The following is a 21,911-nucleotide window of genomic DNA, read 5'->3' as shown; positions in this document are numbered from 1 at the left end:
TTGATACTTTCGATTTTACAGTAATTCGTAATTTTCGGACAAGAAACGAGTGAGTTATGATCAATCTCGTGTGACTGCTCAACTGTGATGCTATCAAATGTGTTCTTCATGTTTTCTTGAGGTTTATAGTTGCAGGCTTCGTTGAGAACCATCGGATTGTCACTGATGCATTAGGCATGTCGTTTGTTGTGGTCAGACGCTATTCGAAGTTTCGTTTCGGGTCGGTAAAGATTTGGTTACAATAGAAGTCATAGGGAAGCAAAGTATGTCGAATTTTGGGTTTGAGTCACGCAGGGTTAGCGCCGAAGCGCTATGATGGGAGCACCGCCGCGCCTGTTGTTCGCACCTGGTAGCACCGCGGCGCTGGGATGTAGCACCTAGACGCTTAACCAGCGCTGTAGCGCTACACTTCAGGCGCTTAGGCAGTGGTCCGGGACTTTGAGGAGCTTTAAGTTTAAGTGTTATTGCATCGTTCATGTATTAATACGTCGTTATGACCAAGCTTGGGGAAAGTTAGGTTAGCTGATACGAGGCTTGAATAGGAATCCTTGAATTATGGTTTAAGTGGGGTCCGTGTCCTCCATTGTTTGGGAAATGTTCATACTTCATATCAGGATTGTTTTGGGGTTCGATGTCATGATTTAGTATGATGATTGAACATGGTCAAGTCTCGAGTGGTCTAGATAGTCATAAGTTATTTAATTACTTCGGAAGTGAGTACGATTGGCACAGTTAAGTTATTGAATTTAAGTTGCATGTATAATGTGTTAGTATGTGCTGCAGTAGCCCAAGGGAGATCCAATGAAGCCCTCAACGCTATGTAAGTATGTTCGACGTGCAAAAGAAAATGTTTTATGTTTTTGAGGTATGCGAACTCTCTTGTGACCAATTATGTTACGGGTTTGGAAACCGGAGAACGTGTCCGAGGACCTATCCATCACGATAAAGCATGATCGGGTATTGATCAGGATTGGAAAGCAGTAAAGCATGACCACGGACCAATCCACCCGATAAAGCATGACCGGGGATCTTATGTAGGTGGGAGTGGACGTTCGGTCGAAAGGCTGTGATGATCTCTGTCAGCCCAGTACCGTGGTTTAGTCTTATCAGACGTATTAAGTTATGGTCACTTGCTTTGAAACGTATCTTTACGCAAAATGATGATTTTTATGTATGTTTAAGTATGTATGACGCAACACGTTTATGAAATGATGGCACGTCTATGTTTATGTAAGTACATTCAGAGTTTAAGTATGTATGTGCTACTTTAAAATACATGTGGTTTTATTATGTATTACTTGCTATTCTCGGTTTATATATGTTTAGTCTTTAGACTCACTAGACTTAATCGATGCAGGTGGGGATGAGTACGAGGAGACGAGAGGTGAGGACAAGTGAGTTGGCTCGAACTGTGCGAGGCCTAACCCGAGGACCGCTTAAGTTTCAATGATCTTATGCATGTGAATTTCATTCACTCTGATTTTAATGAAATTTCTTCATGTGGTTTAAACAATTACTTTTGCAAGTTCGTTTTGGTTGTGAGGCTGACGACACAGAAATGATTTGTAATCGTTTTTATTTCAAATATTTAGTCAAGCATTTTATTTATATTGCAATTTGAAATATTATTATTTATTTGAGAAAATTTTTATTTTCCGCAAATTTTTAAGTAGTTTTAAAAGTACGGTACGTTACACTATAGGCTTTGATAAAAGATGAGTATCTTAAGAATATACTAGCATCAAATTTAATATCAAATCAATTAAATTATTTTTACCATTATTATGAATAAAACACTTACAACCAAATCTCTGAAGTATGAGATTTCATGTTGATTGTCGTTCTAGATCTCATAAGGTATCTTTCTATGATTTTTGTTGATCATAGATCTGTTTTGAATGTAGCAAGAAATATTCACGGCTTCTGCCTAGAAACGTTGAGATATACCATTTTCAACTAACATGGTTCCCGCCGCTTCTTTGAGTGTTCAGTTCCTTGTCTCAGCCAAACCATTCTATTGAGATGATTTGGCAACTGAGAATTGATGCTTAATTCCATTATCTTCCAAATAAGTTTCAAGAAACTTGTTGGTAAATTAAGTTCCTCAATCACTTATGATCCTGTCAACCACTAATGTCTTTTCATTCTGTAAACAGTTTAGAATCTTTATCGGTTGAGCACTGGTATGTTATTTGAAACTCAGAAATATCACCCACATATATCTTGTTATCAATAATCATTAAAGTGTACTTCATTTTCCCTAAGCTCCTCAGATGTATTTGACCAAAGAAGTCCATATGAAGCAGTTAAAAACATCGAACCGAGGCAGTACATCATTTGTTCTTGAAGGTTGATCTGATTTGCTTTCCCATCTGACATGCATAACAAATATAGTATTTTTGAGAATTCAATCTTTGGCACTCCAGTGACCAAATTATTCTTACTCAGGTTGGAAATAGTCTTGAAATTCAAATGATTTATATTTTGTGTCGTTACCAATTTTTCTTAGAATTAATAGCAATAAAGCATGTCAGATCAGATGGTTGTTCAATAGACCATTCTATTTTATAAGTATTACTGGTTCTATGCCCTATCAGCATAGTCTTACCATAGGGTTCTTAATTGTTCATGTGTGTTTGTGAAATTCTAAAATATATCTATTATCACATAAATGACTTATGCTAATCAAAGTATAACACAAAATTTCAAATAAAAAGTATGTCCTTAATGATAATGTTATCATGAATAATCTTACTTTTACCCACAATTTTACCTTTTGAATCATCTCTGAAATTGATCTTGGGAACTTTGGTAGTCAATGATTTCAGATAGCAACTTGTCATTTCCTGTCATATGTCTTGAATATTCATTGTCTAAGTACCAGGATTTCTTCAACAGTTCAGTCTGATTTACCTGAAATCACGTATCAAAGATAACTTTTTGGTACACATATCTCATCTGAGTTCGAGACGAATTAGTCCTTTCGGGACCTTCATTTGAATTATCCAAATAGATTTCCCATTGCGTGTCTCAAATAATATGTGTGATTGTGTTGAAATCTTACTAGTGTTATGTGGTGTGTGCTTAAAAAAACTCTGTTTAGGTCTTTCCTTCATATCAGAAAACCTTTATCTTTTCTGAGTTATTTTGCAGTTGTAGTTGTTACTATCTCCGAACTTTGTAGAATTCTGTCCGGCATAACTTTTTTTAGACCAGGTCGATTTGTAATGGCGACCATAACCATTCTTGTTGAGTTTGTTTTCGAGTCAACTTGACTTTAAAATCTCAGGTTCTACATATCCAAGCCTACGACGCATTCATTTGTTCTTTTGATAAATAGAATGATTAGTTTTACATTTTCATATATTGTGCTGGATCTAACAAAATATAATAATTTAAATTTTCTTCCCGACACAACTGAGTACTTGTTCGGAAGATTGCAGTCATTATGATGAAAGCCGAAGTGTGATCTTCCACCAGCTTGCTATTGACTTTCATGCAATTTTCCAAGTGAAACAGAAGAATTAGTCCAAGTGTCGACCAAATTGTCCAACCTTCGATTTTCAATCATGATAACATGTAATTCATTGAAAATCGGATAGCATATTCTCATTTTCAGTCATTAGAATACTCAATTTGGTCCTTAGATTGTCTCACTCATCAGTCTAAATGATGTTTGTTTTTTTTTTTTTTGAGACTATCTATTAAACACATGTTTTCTGCTTTGACTTCCTCAAATATTTGTGAAATTCTTTTATACTCCATGACAGTTTCATTTAGTGTCGTGATTAAGTAATCTCATGTAAATTCATTTTAGGTAAAATCAAATACATCATCATTGGTGGATTCCATATCATTATTAGCCATTAAGCACTTGAATGAATCCTCGCCACTTTCACATGATGCATCTTCTGAACTGGTGGTCTTCGAGTCTGACCCAGCTCACTTGCTTTTACTCTTCAGCTATCAACGCCTTATATTCTCTTTCTGAAATATTTCTTCTCATCGTTAGTTCTTCTTCTTTCAGATAGCTTTTTCTCATCCTTCTTCGTTCTGGTACAATCAGCAATAAAATGGTCTGTTCTGCCACAAATAAAATAAGCTTGATCAGAAAAGTTTGATTATTTTTTATAGCTATTATTCTTATAGGAAATTTGAAAGTTAGTGTGATTATTATTCATGAATTTCCCCAATTTATTGACAAATAGTGATATGATTGTTTAGTTGTTTTTGCAGATTTTGATGGAGATTCTTCAGCTACCACAAGAGCTTTTGTTGGATGTGAGGTTGATGATTTTCTTTATTTATAGTTCCTAGCTCGAACTCATAAGCCTTCATATCAACAAACAGATCATGCAACCTGAGCTTATTCAGATCTTTTGATTCTCGCAAAAGATTCTCGCATGACGATGGTTTCCATGTCCAATTCTCTTGGTAAGAATTTCATCACTTTTAGTGCAACCTCTTTGTTGTTTTATTCATTTCCAAGTGTGGCCAATTCGATTATAATGCTATTGAATCTTTCATCAAATTAATTATTCGTCTCTCTGGATTTCATCTTGATATTATCAACTTTTAAATTGCCATCATCAACTTGTTCTCTTTGGTCCTGTCGTTCCCTTCACACAATTGAGTGAGCTTTTCTCATATCTCTTTTGTTGGTGAACAAGTCTTGAACTTAATGAACGTGTTTTTGTCTAAATTTTTGTAGAGAATATCTTTGGCCACGTTTTTAAATTTTCTTTCTTTTTATCCTCAGCAGTCTATTTCATTCTAGGTTTCGCGACCATTTGGGGAGCCCCATATGAGATTGCTACAAGAGTGTTGGCTTTAAGATCTGCATTGGTATGTTATTTATGAGATACCACATGTCTTCGTCTTGAGCTGATAGATGTGTCAACATTCGGATTTTCCGGTCATCATATTCTTCTTTTGAACATATATGGATTTTATTAAAAGAAGCCATATAAGTATATCAAATATTCATATATCAGAAAAAACATACTTTGATATCACTTTTTAAGATCAAAAATATTTTAAAGGGGAGTGAATAAACACTTTTAAATATTTTGTAAGATTTTATAACTTTAAGCCATGTGAATAGCTAAAGTTAATTTTACATTCAAATAAGTATGTAGAGCAACTAAACTGATATTGTGTGGAACAGCTCGATATACAAAGTGAATAATATACCCACATAAGATTAGAATAGATAAGTAAGTGACTGAAATTACATATGAACAAAATTTTGTTTATGAAAGTTCGAAGACAAAATTCTATCTGACAAAACTTCTATGTCTCCTCTTCTCTTGTTTTCAGAAGGATTCCACTTGAATATTTGGTTGATATATCTCTTTGTACAAACCCATTTCAACTCCATTCACCAACCCTATTGAGCTGAAACTTCTAGCAACTATCTGTTTAACTCAATTTGTTTAGAAACAACTTTTTGATAGTTACAATGTTTCCCACAAATCAATAAGCTCAAGAATACATACGATAAATGAGAGCAAATGAGTGGAATGAATAATCTTTAATCGATCTGATAGAACTTTTGTGCATATGCAAATCTGCTTAAAATAATTATTTAACAGATGCCGATGATTTGGAGAATGCTTGAAGATAGATTCAATGTAGCAGTTGTCATAAATATATCTAATTCATTATGTTTTTATAGGTTCCAATCCAACGTTCGTAAATATGGCTAATACTCATAATTGTATTGGATGTCAGACAGCCTTTCAGAGAGTGATACTTGTCCTTATCGTCTTCCTAAATATAACACTGGGTAATTTAAAATTTCCTTTGACACTTAGCTGAAATAGACAACCAACATATTCTTTATTCTGGTTTTCAGTCCTTACTGAATAAGCTCAGAAACTTACTGTTGCACTTAGATAATGTCTTCAAATAAGTCCAATGATCAACACAAGTGCTCTAGATTAGTTTGATTCAACTTAATACGTCGAATTGTTGAGTTCTATAAGTGTTTGCACAATATTGATATTTGCGGGCGTGCCAGGTGCGAATTTGCACCAATTTGTGTGAAAATGATAAAATCTAATTTCTAAATATTCAAGCGACGTGAGTTCTAAATTCGACCGTCAGTTCTAGTCTCCTAAAAAACTATAACGCCAAAACGAAGAATACTATTGGAAATTGATGGAAATAAACCCCTGACATAATTTTGAATTTACAAAAACTGTAGGAATTCATCAAAACATGAAAAATATAATAAATTGTGTTGCTGAAATATAAAACAACAAGACCTAGAATGCTAGAAATATGCTGGAACGCTTAAAAACTAGTGCTTGAAGATTGAATTTTTAGCAGAGAGTATTTCCAGATTTGTCTATGCAGAGAGTTGTGTGTCCTTTTGTGCTGCTTAATTCTATCTATTTGTTAACGCTTGAGACCGTTTCTTCAACTCTTGGCTGCTCAACTCCCCACTTTCTCCACTATCCACGATTGCTTCCACTTCTACCAATAACCATGAATTCTTCCGACGATCTTCTTGCTTGGACGCTATCTGCTTATTTAAATACACTAATGAGCCTCTTGTTTTTCTCTATTAATTTAAACTTTTGGGCTTAGACAATTAATTAGGCCCAATTTAATTTTTGGTTCAAACAAATGTCCCCCGCAAGCATTGGCCCATTGGGCCAAAATGCTTGTATGTCAGCCCAGTTCAATTGTACTTGTAGTGGCCCGAGATTTTATTTGTCTGTGAGTTGGGCTTATTATAGTGGGCTGAATAACCCAAGCCCATTCACAATTGGATTTCAAACCATTGTCTCTTGGTTTCCTTCATTCACGCTTTATTCACTCTCAAGATTCAAAACTCCCTATCCCGCTTTCTTCAATCTCTCTGCCTCCCCTTTGTTTACTCTCGCTGCAGCTGGAAGATCGCTGCCCCTTAGATCTTGCTCGCCTTTCCTTCGCCGGCGTTTCTCCTACTCCATCTTGCATAATCCCACACCCTCACTTTCTTCATTCAATTTCTGGATTTGAAAATCTATTCACAACCCCTCTTCACCAGTTCTCTTCTCCAAGACCACATCACGGCTACAAGCTCTTCTTCATCACGCCTCCCTAATTCGAACTCCACGGGTGCATCTTCTGCGCAAGTCACCATCTTAGCTTCACCTCCATCCCTTGTTTCTTCCTCTACGCCGATCGTGCCAACCCACAAGTTATTTTGATCACCATTGTGCCTTCATGGTGTTTGTGAATTTGCCCCCAATGAAAAATACATTAAAATTTTGTTGTTTTCATTCTCGGCTAGACCGACACCCCAACCGCCGTGGCTCCTTGGTTCACCACTGCTTCTATCGAAATCTGCTTTGCCCTGCAAGAGTGAACACTACTCCCTTTTCGAGCCATGGTTTTGCAACTACCACGGCCAAACAAGATTTTCCTTCGGTTGTTTCTGCTTCTTCTACAGCTATTGGTAATCTCTCTCCATTTTTCTCGAGTACTATGTGATGCTATTCGGTCCCTTGAACTTTCTTGTTATCTTGATTGGAGTAGACTCTTTACTTCTTTCTGCTTTGTATAATTAACCTTGGGACACTTTGACTCTCCTGGAGAAATTTGAGGGAATGACGACTGGTTTTGCCACAATATTAATCACTGTCATGTTACTCTATGTTATTTCCATGTTGGCTCCTTGTAGATGTTTACATGCAACTGTCCTTTGTTTATTTGCTAGTATCGAGTTCCTGTGGGGAGTTGGGTGGTTTTGTGTACCCCACCGACAAACAACTGATTCAAGCCATTTGTTGGAATAACTCCCCGCTAGATCACTGGCTCTCTTGTTCAATGAATGTGCATATGACCATGAATTCGCAGCCAAGAGGTAACTCTAATATTTTCTTTGTGTGTTGCACATCACTTGGGTCACATTCCCTCTACCCAAGCAGCCATTTGCATGCATTGCACTTCAGTTGGACCTCTTTTCCGCATACACGTCTACTTATTGTTCTTGCATGTGGTGGCTCCGCTCTCTATCTGTTGACTGTTAATTTGTCCTTCTGATTGTTGGATGTTTTTGGAGATTGGGGATGGGTTAAATGTGGTGTTGGATGTTGTTGGGGAGTGGAGATGGGTTGAATGTGATGTTGGATGTTGTTGGGGAGTTTATTCTGAGTTCATCTAATCAACTTCCTTCTCACATTGCTTGTAATATAAACCGGCTTGCCCAACTCCCCACACCTTATCATTCCTTTAATCGATACAAATTTGTAAAAGTGGCTTTGTAGCCTACTTTATCCATGATTTCTCATAACATTCAACAAAAATATCAATCAAAAAGTATGCACAAGTGGCCACCTGATCAACTCCCCACATTCAAAATCTCTTTTCAAGAAGTGAGAAACCCAGCTCTCGACATGCTACTATTCAAACCATAAATTAACTCACAAAATTGGATGTGGAGCTCACTTTCACTACCATATTTCTCAGTACTCAAGCAAGGATAACCAAAAGGAAACATATGTTAAAATGGCCATAAGGCCAACTCCCTGCTGAATAAAAGTTCATCTGCTCTCTTTACTCACTCCTTCAACAAGCTGATCAAATCTTGCTTAATTCCTTCTTCCAGCAATGTGCTCACATATGCCAGCTTAGGATCATCAAGTTCTCCTAAGTTGATCTCTTCTAACGGATCTTGTACCTCATGTTGGCCATCTTCCAGTTGAGATGACGCCATTAATAACTCGTCAACTTGAAGCTCATTTTTTTTATGCTCCTCTTCGAACTCATCTTCATAAACCACTTCCATCTCGTGGGTATTCCACTATTCCTCATCGCATACTCTATCCAAAACCTGCTGCACACAGACTTTCCACACTAAGGCTGCAGCCACCTCTTTTTCCTATTGGTTGTATTCAATCATCGATCTCCTCGATCGTCGGCTGAATCATCGGCCTATATGGCCCGATGACAAGTAGGTTTAAGTATCTGGTTCAACACTGAACTTGGGGTTGAGGACTGCATGTAAACGGGACTCTCTTTTCTATCATCGCCACGGAATTTTATGGGCACGAAATCCCCGTTATAGTATCTGGCCTCCACTGTGTTGAAACGAGCTTGGAAAGGCTGTGCATTGGCTTCCACAATCTTCACATCATCTCCTTTCCAAAATAAAAAGGAGCTGGTGCATTGAGGATGGGATGCACTGATTTGCATGGATCCAATCTCTGCCTAACAAAGCTTGGAAGTTGGCAGATGAGTTCACAACGAAAAATGCGCACATAAACGACATACTCCCCACAATAACATCATCTAGGAAAACCTCAATGGTCTTGGTGGTTTTCCCAGTAAAAGAATCAATAGAAACTTCTGTGGGGATTAGGTCATCTTCACTTTTGCCCAAATTTTTCAACATCCTCACTGGCAAGACATTCACTGCCGAGCCATTGTCGATTAACACTTTGAACATTGGCTTTCCATTCACATGAGCCTTGATGTATAAAGGCCTTATGTGATTAGTCATAGCGGCTGTTGGCTTTTCCAAAATCACATGCGTAGGCTTGGTAGGGTGATCTTCTCTGATGATAACTCCTGAACCTCCTTCGAGAAGTTTGCTGCCAACCTTTACCTCTTCAACTGCTACTTCTGACACTGACTCCCCGCACTCTTCCTCGACAAGTTTTAACCTTTCTGGTAGTATCACCACTCTTGTGTCACAGTCCACTGAGATGTGGAACTTCCCTACACAAAAACTGAGTGTTTTCTTTTCTTGATTCTCATCATCACTTAGCAAATCATCATCTTCGTCTACCAACTTATCTTCAGTGGCGGACCTACCAAACTTTGACCTACTTCCCATTTGTGATTCGATGACTGGCATATCACGTATGGGTTCATTGTCCACCTTAGAAAGTTCTTCCCTTTTTGCAGCGGCTCTTTCCCTCAATAGCCTTCTTTTCTGGGTTCGAGTTGGTGGCCTAGGGAATTTTCTGTGTTGGGCCACTCTCCATTTGTCGGTGAATTCTTTTCTGGCAGGACGTACAAATCTGGGTCGAACTTCCCTGACCTCTATAGTCTTTCTCACCGGAGCTTCATTAACATGCATACTTTTATCATGATAGAGTGACTTCTTCCTAATGTCTATCTTTCGTGGTTCGACTCCGTACACATTTCTCCTGTTCGAGTATCTCTGGTGCTGATTGCGAGACGAATCCCCTCTAAACCATTGATTCTCCATCACTGGTCTCTCGAAGAAATGTTGGTTCCTCGGCCTAGAGGCCGCAAATTCACCAACACTTCTGGGGAAACGCTGCTGAAATGTTCTTAGTTGATCAGTACTATACCTTCCAGTGGCTTCAAACAGTTGATCCTTCGGGATCCAACATTTCTTAATTATTCGATCTTTCATTGCAAAGGATTGGCTTCTTCTCTTATCATTCAACAAATTTTTCAAATCTGTGACGTTCACGTTTACTACACCGCAGGAGGAAATGGGTCATTGTCCACTACCATGGACTCTTAGTTGTTAGGGAATTTCAATATTCCTTTGTTGATTCTTTCCTGCAGAATATTCTTGAAAGCCCAACACAATTTAGTAGAATGATTGTATGAGTTGTGATACTTACAGTATTCTCGACTTTTCAGATCGTCCTTAGTAGGAATTTGATGATCGGGTGGAAAAGTGATGAACTTTTCTTTAACCAGAAAATCAAATATGTCTTCTCTTTTGGAAACATCGAATGTGTACTGCATGTCCTTGGGAGGTTGGGTGGTGCTTTTCTTCTCCGACTCTGTGGATTTTCTCTTGAGTAAAAGGACTATGCACGAACCATTCGATCGAATTTCGGCCAGCGCAATCTCTTCCACTTCCTGTAATAAGAGCCCATTGTTTTTTTCTTCTTAGACGACTCCTCTGTCAATAGTTGCTTGTACTCCCCAACCTTTGCTGCAAGTTCAAAGAAATCTCTGAATTCCATACCCTGAAACTTCTTCCGCAGCTCAAAGTCTAGCCCCTTTTGGGCTACTTTGACAAACTCAGTCTCTGGCAGAAATACCCTGCACCTGTTCTTTGTTTTCTTGAACCTATTAATGAATAGATCAGCCGTTTCTCCTTTTTTCTGAGACATCCTTGACAAATCAGCGATGCACACATCACGCTCAATTCGGTAAAACTGAGTATGGAATTGCTTCTCCATATCTTGCCAACTTAAGATTGAGTTTCGGGGAAGTGCGACATACCACGAAAATGCCGTGCCAGTAAGGGTATTTGGGAACAATCTCAACTTCAAACTAGTAAAGTTTTTCAAGTTCGCCAGCTCCCCACACCTTATAGTGAACCTAACAATGTGCTCAAGGCTAGATCGACTATCTTCTCCAGAAAATAAACTGAAATCTAGTATCTTGTAACCTCTGGGAAATGGATTGTTGACATCTATGTGGTTGGGGTATGGCTTGTGAAATTCTGGGCGGCCAATTTGTCTCAAGGCCAGCCCATACATTTCTTGCACAGTTTCTCTCAACATATCAAGATCAATCATTGCTGCAATTTTGTTGGGGAGCAGATGGTGATAATAGTTTGCCCCCCGAGCCTGAGCCTCTATACTGTAACCAGCATTCCATCATTGGAAACTTCCATCAACTCCCTGATAAACCCAAGTGTGGTATATCACCATACATTCCTGGTTGATACAAAGGATTAGTAATCGCATGGACTTGGTTGATAGGTTGTTTCGAACTCCCTGCTCCATCTATACGTGGATATGGCCGAACTCTTCAACCTAAAGTTTCCTCCCTTTTATGTGGTGGTGTGTACCTTCCTTCCTGTTGGTTTGGGAGTGTGAACTTTGGGCGGCGAGGATCGCCAGCCTTCGAGTGTCCCGCTCCCTGGTCGAGTTCAGTGAATTGATTACTCCCCTGATCATCCTCTTTGACAATGGTATTTTCCTCTTTGTTGGTTGATTGGTTCGGTTTACCCAATACTTTCTTCAAGCAATCAGACACAGCTTTGGACAGTGCTTGTGATAGTTCTTCAATTTTCATCGCAATCAACTTTTCAACCAAATGATTTGAAATATGAGCATATACCTCTGAAACATGACTTGGATGCAAATCCAACTCCCTGGTCGGACTCTTCAGCAGCCGATTGCTCTGTCTGCGGAGCATGAGTCTCTTCCTGGCTTGGTAGAGACTCCACATCCCCTTGATTGACGTTTTCTTTCCTTCTTGGCGGCATATTGGAGTCCCACTGGCGTGCCAAAATTTTTTTGCACAATATTGATATTTGCGGGCGTGCCAGGTGCGAAGTTGCACCGATTTGTGTGAAAATGATAAAATCTAACTTCTAAATATTCAAGCGACGTGAATTCTAAATTCGACCGTCAGTTCTAGTCTCCTAAAACAACTATAACGTCAAAACGAAGAAAACTATTGGAAATTGCTGGAAATAAGCCCCTGACATAATTTAGAATTTACAAAAACTGTAGGAATTCATCAAAACATGAAAATATAATAAATTGTGTTGCTGAAATCTAAAACAACAAGACCTAGAATGCTAGAAATATGCTGGGACGCTTAAAAATTAATGCTTGAAGATTGAATTTTTAGCAGATAGTATTTGCAGATTTGTCTGTGCAGAGAGTTGTGTGTCTTTTTGTGCTGCTTAATTCTATCTATTTGTTCACGCTTGAGACCGTTTCTTCAACTCCTGGCTGCTTAACTCCCCACTTTCTCCACTATCCACGATTGCTTCCACTTCTGCCAATAACCATGAATTCTTCCCACGATCTTCTTGCTTGGACGTTATCTGCTTATTTAAATACACGAATGAGCCTCTTGTTTTTCTCTGTTCATTTAAACTTTTGGGCTTAGACAATTAATTAGGCCCAATTTAATTTTTGGTTCAAACAATAAGATCAATATATTTCTGTTGTAGCCTTGTCGCACCGCTTCTTGATCTAGATCACTTCAGTTTAGTTTTTCAGTTCTATTATTTCAATTTAGTTGTCTGCATTAATACGATTTAACTGAATTAGTTTAGTTTTATAGTCTTAACTACAACTATTTTTAATCATTGTAAACTCATTTTCCGACTATAACAATAGTCATTGAAATCATTATCCCTTCTAAACTCAATTTCCGACTATAACAAAAGTCATTGAAATCATTTTCAAAAAGAAAAAAAATCGAATCTAAATCATTCTAATTGATTGCAATTATAAAAAGTAACTTATTGAGAATTTAAAACCTGTTGTCAAATAAATTTACTAAAACAAACCGATAATTTGTTATTATGAATTTGAAATATTTAGCTAAGATCCAATCTGACCTGGGCGCTTTTGATTGGATTTTAGTTCTCTCAAGTAAAAATGATTGTTGGCATAAATTGGTAGACAATTCAATTTTATGTTTGATAACAAAAGTTGAAGTCCTGTACAATTTTTTCCGAATGTAATTATTAGTATGTAAAAAATATGAAATAGTGCAATGCTTAACATGAGAGAAAAATAAGTGAATATGTGATTTCAAAACACAAAAATTGTGTGAGAAGGTCTCACGAGTCGTCTTTTGTGAGACAGATCTTTTATTTGGGTCATCCATGAAAAAGTATTATTTTTTATGCTAAGAGTATTACTTTTTCTTGTGAATATCGGTAGGATTGACCGATCTCACAGATAAAGATTCGTGACACCGTCTCACAAGAGACCTGCTCATCTCAAAAAATGATAATTAGAAATGAGATTACCATCATTTATTTGATTATTATTTGTATTTTATCATTTATATCAAATTCAAAGTTCTTTAATAGGTTTAATATAAAACATGGGGCTAAAATAGTAAATATGTCATATAAAAAAATGAAAATTTACGTGGTCCCATGATACTTTATTATGTTACCTGGCTAGAACGGCATCTTGAAGGTCCAATGACAACTGTCAAAAATTGCAGTCCTACTTTTGGTCAACACTGTTCAAATTCCGAACACCAAAATCAACCTTTATTCCAAGAAAACAAAAATCAATTACTAAATTACAAGATTGTATCGACTGTGACCAAGAGTTGTAGTTAGAATCGGGAGTTGATCACTTGGGCAGGTTGAAATATTGACGCTCCACTTTTTAGATATATTTGACGGGCTGAGACGGGTTGGCCCGCATTCCATCATATATATATATATATATATATATATATATTGTTTGCACAATATTTGATTTAATAGCATATCAGGTGCAAATATGCACTGATTTGTGTAAAAATGATAAAAAAAAATTCCAACTTCTAAAAATCAAGCGAAATATAATCCTAAATTCGACCTGTCGGTTCTAATATCTTAAAACAAATATGATGCCAAAACGAAGAAAACTATTGGAATTTGAAGAATAAATACTTGAAATTTTTTATATTTTCAATAAACGGTAGGAATTTACAAGACATAAAAATTTAATATATAAAGTTTGAAATCTAAAGGCAAAAATTTGTGTGAGACGGTCTCACGGGTCGTATTTTATGAGACGTATATCTTATTTGAGTTATCCATGAAAAAATATTATTTTTCATGCTAAAAGTATTACTTTTTATTGTGAATATCGGTAGGGTTGACCCGTCTCACATATAAAGATTCTTGAGACCGTCTCACAAGAGACCTACTCAAATCTAAAACGATAAGACCTATAATGCTAGAAAATATACTGAAATGCTTGAAAACTAGTGAGTATTTATCGATTTTTTGTGCAGAGTTTTGTGTTTTGTTCTGTGTTGGCCGATGCCTCTTTTCTTCCTGGTAACTGTACGGTTCTTCTCCACCCCCCATGATCCATGTTCTCTCCCTTTTCATTCCACGATATCTCCCTTTCATGCCATGTTCTTCTCTTTTTTTCTGCACTTCATGACTGGTTCAAATTGACGGGGCTTGATATGCTACATTTGATAGGCTTGCATATTTTAACTGGGTCTCCCTAATTTCATTTGAGCTTTTACAATTAATTTGGGCTTTCGTAAATTAAAGATTTTAGCCCAAACATATATATATAAGATTTGATCTTTTTGTTTTCTACTAAATTAAGTGATTTTATATATTTGTTTTTATCGAATAATTCCGAATGTATTTTAAGACCAACATATTAACATGGCATTTAGGCTCCAAAAAGTTAAAAAAAGAAAGAAAATAAGCCAAAGGCAGCGTAGCATTCTCGCTCCATGCTATAATTTTCAAAATCAAATCATCATTGGTTTGATAGGGAAACTTTTTCCTACTAGATTTACATGTGTCACTAATCAAGCTCCTTTTTTGGGATGTTTAGCATAATTAGTTGGGGCAAACGAAAGGTTAAATGAATTTTGTGCATCAAAACTAATGTGAAAGGGAAAAATGATCACCCAAATCTCTCATTTCAATTATAATTTCATATCACATTTATGTGCGTCGTCTAAATCGGCAAATAAATTACTTCATATACAAATGTTCAATAATGAAGTAATAAGATAATAATAAACTGAACGATATATGTACAATGATGTTATAAATTGGGTTATCGATCAAAAAATTCTTTCAAAATTACATGTAAGATAATTTTGTCATTTCGAATGCATTTTATAATATAATCTATATCTATTGTACATGTACTATGACGACCATTTATTCTATGTACAACTGAAAAAAATAATTATATACATCCATGGATTTTCTCCTACAAATCCAAAAATGAACAATTCTCTTTCCTTTTTTGATAATCTTTCTAGGATTGTAAAATGGCAAATTTCTTGGCCTCGAAAGTGCCTCCTTGAGGTGAATGGCATCAATCATTCAAACAACCTAAAGCACATAAATTCATATATTATATTATATTACAAATGAAGTGACAAAATGGGAAAGATAAAAGTTTTGGCTTTTCATATTATATCATAAAATACAAATAAGATTTCATAATTTCTAAATATATTATATGTGAACCATTTTATTTTATGTAATCAGTGATGAAATAAATAAATATTACGGTGTTAATTATTATTGTTTGAAAGAAATAAGTAGATAGGGGGAGGATGGTTTAATTGTTATTAAATAATTGGTGGCAAGAGAAAATGGCACTTAATACAAGAAAGACTTTTTTTTAAGGGAAAATTAATTAATTTAATCGAAAAATATTTGAAAGAAGAACAAAATAACCGTTGGCCCAATCGCGGAACCACGCGACCTTTGATCAAACGGCCATGATTTACTAGCCGTTGGTTTCAAATATGCATGTGCGGACATATATCCGCTGTTTACGTTCTCCCCAAATCTCCTCTTTTGATTCAAAGGATTAAAAAAAAAAAACGATTCTCACGCACAGCATTTGAATTGAGGGGATTTTGGTCTATCAATTTCGAGACTGATTGATTTGATTAGATGGGGTTTTCTTTATAGCCTCTCTCTGAATCTTTGAGATTCCCGGAGGAGTTCTTCACTGGATTCGTGTATATTTTTCTGGGAGTTTCCTGCCGTGGAGGTTCGAGAAAAAAATATTGAAAAGACTTGATGTTGATTTTATGATCTGGGTTCTTTTTTAAATCTGTTCTCCAATCTTGGGTGATTGTTACTGATCCAAATTTCCCATTTTTCAGATGAAATTTTGTTGGGTTTTTGATTTCTTCGATGGGTTCATGATTGAATGTATAAATCTGCAGAAATTATGTTTAAAAGAGAAATCAGGATGGGTGGATCTAATGAGAATTTTCCGGGTACAATCAGGCCTTCAAACATTCAAGGTAATTTGAATATTCAAAAAGCTTAGCTCAAATTCAAAAACTTAAGCCCTTCTTTAATTCTTGTTTATTTTCTTTCTTTTCATTCACGTTAGAAGACATTGGAGTCTTTGATCTTGTTTTCCAGTAAACCCTAATCATATAGGGTTAACTGATAAAAAGTAATCTTTTTATGATGAATAGGAGTTGGGCAAAATAGGAGGGCGTTGAGTGCAATCAATAAGAATATCATAAGAGATCCTGCTTACCCCTGTGCTATACACAAAAGAGGTGTTTTGACAGAGTATGATTTTCGTAAAACTTCATTTTGGTTATTTTTAAATGCATATTTGAATTCCATTGTTGATTTTAATTTTTAATTCTTTCTGTTGTTTAGGAAAAATGTTGCTGAAAATAAGAATCCTGTTATTCCGGTGCATCGTCCTGTCACCAGGTTTGTTATATCTCCTCTAGTGGTACCCTTTTTGTCAAGATTTAAGTCTTTCTTGGTTTTAAGACAAGTGCTTGGATAGTGTGACTTAATTCTACAAAAATTCCTCGGAAATTTATACAATGCAAAGGCATATGATCATCAAAAGCCTTTATGCTAAAAATTAGCTTTTAGACATTGTTTTCTAATTCATATTCTGCTCAGAATGTTTGCTGCACAATTGGCTGGCAAAGATCATTATCCATCAGCTGAGGTATGGTTTCATATAAACAAGAATTGAGGCTCATTAAGTTAGATTTTAACCGTGCTCCCTGATGATCGAACTGTGCCTTATTTTAGGAAATCAAGCCATCAATTCAACCAGGTGTGAGTATCAATCAATCAAAGGACTTCACTATTATTGATGCAGAGGAACAAACACCCATTGATGACGATGTCGTGCCAATGTTTGTGCAGCACACAGAAGCAATGCTGGAAGAAATAGATGAGATGGTATTGATTTCTTTTTATTTTGGTACTTGCTATCAGTAAACTCGATTATATTATTCTCACGTTCTAAATTGATCTAGGATGCGGAAGTTGAAATGGAAGACATCAATGAAGAGGAGACGATAGTTGACATAGACAGCTGTGATAAGAAGAATCCACTTGCCGTGACTGAGTATATTGATGATATATATGCTTATTACAAGAAGACAGAGGTGAAATATCTATCCATTTGTTTGATAATAAGTATACTTTTTAATATCAATCAAGTTAAATCGACGATAAATTGTGTGGTACAATCCCATTATCTACATTGGATCGTTCACGTATAGGAGGATAGCATAACTGAGATTCAAAAAATCTTAAGAGGTGATATTTTATTTATGTATATATATAATTTAATTATAAAATTTTATAGGTCTATAGCAAACTTTTTGGAGAAGAGAAGCTGCGGCTCGGACATGATCCCCTTCTGGCTCCATTTATTTGAAAATTACTACTATTTTCTAATATCAATCAAGTTAAATCAACAAGAAAATGTTTCTTGGACTATTATTCTTGTGTACTCAACTAATGTTTTGATCGGATGTGACTTATACGAAACCTGTAAATTCAAGAATCGACATGGTGGTATTCCATCGAGTTTAGCACGGAAAAAACAAATATATCTTCTACTAATTTTCTTGGTCTATTTTTCGTGTTCGTGCAACTAATGTATATCCCTTTCTCCTATTGTTTGTCTTGTTCTTTTGATCCTGTGATCTTGATTACAGAGCTTAAGCTGTGTCCCATCAAACTACATGGAAAACCAATCTGACATTAATGAAAGAATGAGAGGCATTCTTATTGACTGGCTGATTGAGGTAATAAACTGGACTCCAAGTTGTGTCCTTGTTCAAAAATAAGAAGAAAGTACCGAGATAATTAACATTTTACGTTGTCCAAATAGGTGCATTACAAGTTTGAACTGATGGAGGAGACGCTATATCTAACTGTCAATCTCATAGATAGATTTCTAGCATTACAGTCGGTTGTGAGAAAGAAACTGCAGCTTGTTGGAGTGACGGCCATGCTCCTAGCTTGCAAATACGAAGAAGTTTCTGTTCCTGTTGTGGATGATCTTATACTGATATCTGACAGAGCTTACTGCAGAAAAGAAGTTCTCGATATGGTACATCACTACCTATTCAAAAACAGAACCTGAATTTCAGTTTAAAAGGGTGATGAATCTTTTCCATTGATGTTGCTCATGACAAACGGTTTCTAATTTAATTGGCGACAGGAGAAACTGATCGTCAATACCTTACAATTTAATCTCTCTGTGCCGACGCCGTATGTTTTCATGAAACGTTTTTTAAAAGCCGCTCAATCCGACAAAACGGTTGGTTGAATCTAACTTAGTTTGGTTTTTCTAAGTCCACAACTCAAATACTTTCATGGTCTCACACCTTGTAACGTTTCTTTTTCCGAACTGGAACCAGTTGGAGTTATTATCCTTCTTCACAATTGAACTCTGCCTCGTTGAGAGTGAGATGCTCAAGTTCTCACCATCTTTATTAGCTGCTGCTGCCATCTACACTGCTCAATGTGCTCTTAACGGTTCTAGCCAGTGGAGCAAGACACTCGAAAAACATACAAGCTACATGGAACACCATCTTCTGTAAGTACAAACTACAAAACATTTTCCAACCACAAAACATGTCCATCTTTTCAAGTATATTTAGTCGGTGGATGTTATTTTGTAGGGGATGTGCAAAACTTATGGTGACTTTGCATACCAATGCTGGAATGGCTAAACTTACTGGTGTACACAAGAAGTACAGTACTTCAAAATATGGCTATGCTGCTAAGACTAAACCAGCTGTTTTTCTTATAGATGCAGCAGAGCCTTAGTGAGATTTTAGAATGCAGTAATTTGCTTATGCTTGTGAGTGCTGCAACATGTGAGCAACATAAGTTGCATCTGGTGGTTTGGTTCAAGAGAGTGCTGTTTGATTTCTGTGCATTTATTATAATATCCATATAAATTCTCTCTTTGTTTTTGAAGAATATCAATTCTCTTTTTGATGCCCTTAAAAGTTTAAATCTTCACTCCTCAAAAGTTTTTGGTGTTTTAAAAATTGTTTCTGATTAGCCTTATAAATTCTCTATAAGTTAATGTACAAATACTTACAAATGAGTCGAGATCCCTGATAATGTTTAATTATATTGGGATCTTTGGCGTTGAACAATAAAATTGTGACTCGATATTGTGATCTTATTCAAGTTAAAATAAAAATATCAGTAACAAAAGATACATAAAGTATGCACTGTGGAGTAAATGAAAAGCAAGAAAAGAGAGTCGTGCATATGTAGTTCATAATCACCGATATTTATAAAAAAAACAAATTAAGTATTCAATCAAAATATGATCATTCATCGTCCAAATTTCTTGTATCCAGTACTTCCTCTCGACTCTGCTCAACTTCATCCTTTGCAGAATTAGTCATAAAGACAGCCACAATATGCGTAGGGAAGGAACTCGATAAATATAATATAGAGCTCCCCTCCTCTCATTCCAATCATCTCATTTTTAAGTTTTTCTCTCAACTCCATACATTCTTATTTGAGTGCTTAGTTCTCTATAATATTTGTAAGATATTTAGTTGTCCTGTATTAAGAGAGTGAATATTCTGTTTGGAAACACAGTTAGTGGGTTGTATATAATGAAAATTCTTTTCATTTTACCCGTGATTTTTATCTAATAATTTTAGGAGTTTCCACTAAATATCGATATCCAGTTTTTTTTAACTTTATTTTCATATTTTTATTATCTCAAGTTACTGGCCATGAGATCAACACTAGTTCTTTTTTTCAAGCTGAACTAGATATCAATTTGCAAGGTACCCAGACTTGAAGCTTTTCACGCAAAATCAGAATAGTGAATAGGCTAAAATAAATGAGTAAAAATAACTTTTGTTTTTCCTTAGTTATTCTGCCATACTGTGAAATTCCTTTATGAAAAATCATACCAATTATTATAAGTGATCATTTTCATCGAAATTTTTATTTTCATCCATTCAAAACTAATTCGCAGAGGAAAAAAGAACAAAACAAAACAAAAAACCACCGCCACCTCAACAAAATTTTCCATATTTTTAACTTCGTTCCCACTCAAACTTATAGTCTCGAAGAATTTTCCTCAATTTACCTCGGAATGAAAAAAATCTCCGCTACGACCAAATAAACTCAATTGCAAACAAAAATTCGATCAAACGAAGACAAGAAATTGAAAGAAGAAACAAAGTAACGATTGATTACCGCTGATGAATCTTCACTTGAGAACCATCGTGCAGGCGCAGAGAGGAGATTGCACGAACTGTACATTTTCGTATTTCACCTAGATTTTAAGCTCGTATACGAACTCTAGAGAGGGAGGGGAAAACAAGAGTACGAGTAGGAACACTCCTGAGTTACACGGCATTCTCTCCACTCTTTTTCCGCTCCACGTGGTAAAAAGTTTCAGATACCGGTGTCAAAAATAGACGCATTTCATCAATTCGACACGATTCAATTCAAAAAGAAATCAGTTTGAATTTAGAGTTTTTGGGTTCGATTCAGATCGGGTTAGACCATCGATAACTGACCCAAAAAAATGATTGGATTGGGTTGGGCCGAAAAAAAAAATATTATTAATAAATATTGACTATATTTTTATATATTGTATGTTTAAAAAAATATTTATTATATATTTATATAATAAATTTTAATAATTTAATATTTATTTTGAACATTTTTTTTATTTTTCAAACGATTGTTTATTTGATTTAATAAATTTATTTTATTTTTTTACAATTATACTTTCAAATTTAAATCTTATATACGATAGAAATTTTTTTATCATGTGTTTAAATTAAATATATTTTTTTTATTTTTATTTATTTTCTTAAAAATATTAAAAGAAAATTAAAATCTAGTTAATCGGGTTGATCGGGTTGATTCGGATTTAGGTTCGGGTTGAGAGTTTCGAGTTGTCTCGAGTTCGGGTTGGGTTGAATAATTTTTGAATAGGACCCAACACACACAACCCACCAGAATTGACACCAGAGAATACGATAGAAATTTTTTTATCATGTGTTTAAATTAAATATATTTTTTTATTTTTATTTATTTTTCTTAAAAATATTAAAAGAAAATTAAAATCTAGTTAATCGGGTTGATCGGGTTGATTCGGATTCAGGTTCGGGTTGAGAGTTTCGAGTTGTCTCGAGTTCGGGTTGGGTTGAATAATTTTTGAATAGGACCC

The 21,911-nt window shown here is 35.7% G+C and overlaps 1 protein-coding gene and 1 long non-coding RNA gene across 2 annotated transcripts; one reads left to right on the top strand and one right to left on the bottom strand.

Moving 5' to 3' along the window:
* The first annotated feature begins 16,235 nt into the window (after window positions 1-16,235).
* LOC142547340 (cyclin-B2-4-like) lies at window positions 16,236-20,920 on the top strand. The gene is made up of 13 exons (XM_075655594.1): window positions 16,236-16,454; window positions 16,633-16,713; window positions 16,894-16,993; window positions 17,087-17,143; window positions 17,345-17,393; window positions 17,480-17,632; window positions 17,710-17,841; window positions 18,400-18,489; window positions 18,576-18,797; window positions 18,909-19,007; window positions 19,108-19,286; window positions 19,372-19,748; window positions 19,807-20,920. Exons 2-12 carry the CDS (start codon window positions 16,638-16,640, stop codon window positions 19,517-19,519), a joined length of 1,305 nt encoding a protein of 434 aa, XP_075511709.1. The 5' UTR covers window positions 16,236-16,454; window positions 16,633-16,637; the 3' UTR covers window positions 19,520-19,748; window positions 19,807-20,920.
* LOC142547341 (uncharacterized) lies at window positions 18,673-21,095 on the bottom strand. Its single transcript, XR_012820664.1, has 3 exons — window positions 20,927-21,095; window positions 18,929-19,265; window positions 18,673-18,809 (listed from the first exon to the last, which is right to left on the bottom strand). It is a non-coding gene; the product is annotated as an uncharacterized LOC142547341 (long non-coding RNA).
* Window positions 21,096-21,911: the final 816 nt, after the last annotated feature.

The sequence above is a fragment of the Primulina tabacum genome, chromosome 5, assembly GCF_025594145.1.
Source record: "Primulina tabacum isolate GXHZ01 chromosome 5, ASM2559414v2, whole genome shotgun sequence".
Lineage (NCBI taxonomy): Eukaryota > Viridiplantae > Streptophyta > Magnoliopsida > Lamiales > Gesneriaceae > Primulina > Primulina tabacum.
This window is presented reverse-complemented; position numbering and strand designations above follow the sequence as displayed.

What these genes read in the sequence shown, in the direction of transcription:
- LOC142547340 (XM_075655594.1), top strand. Translation starts at nt 16,638, where the DNA reads ATGTTTAAAAGAGAAATCAGGATGGGTGGATCTAATGAGAATTTTCCG. An exon ending in TGGAAGAAATAGATGAGATG is followed by an intron (nt 17,633 to 17,709) that starts GTATTGATTTCT and finishes AAATTGATCTAG; the next exon opens with GATGCGGAAGTTGAAATGGA. An exon ending in TACATGGAACACCATCTTCT is followed by an intron (nt 19,287 to 19,371) that starts GTAAGTACAAAC and finishes GTTATTTTGTAG; the next exon opens with GGGATGTGCAAAACTTATGG.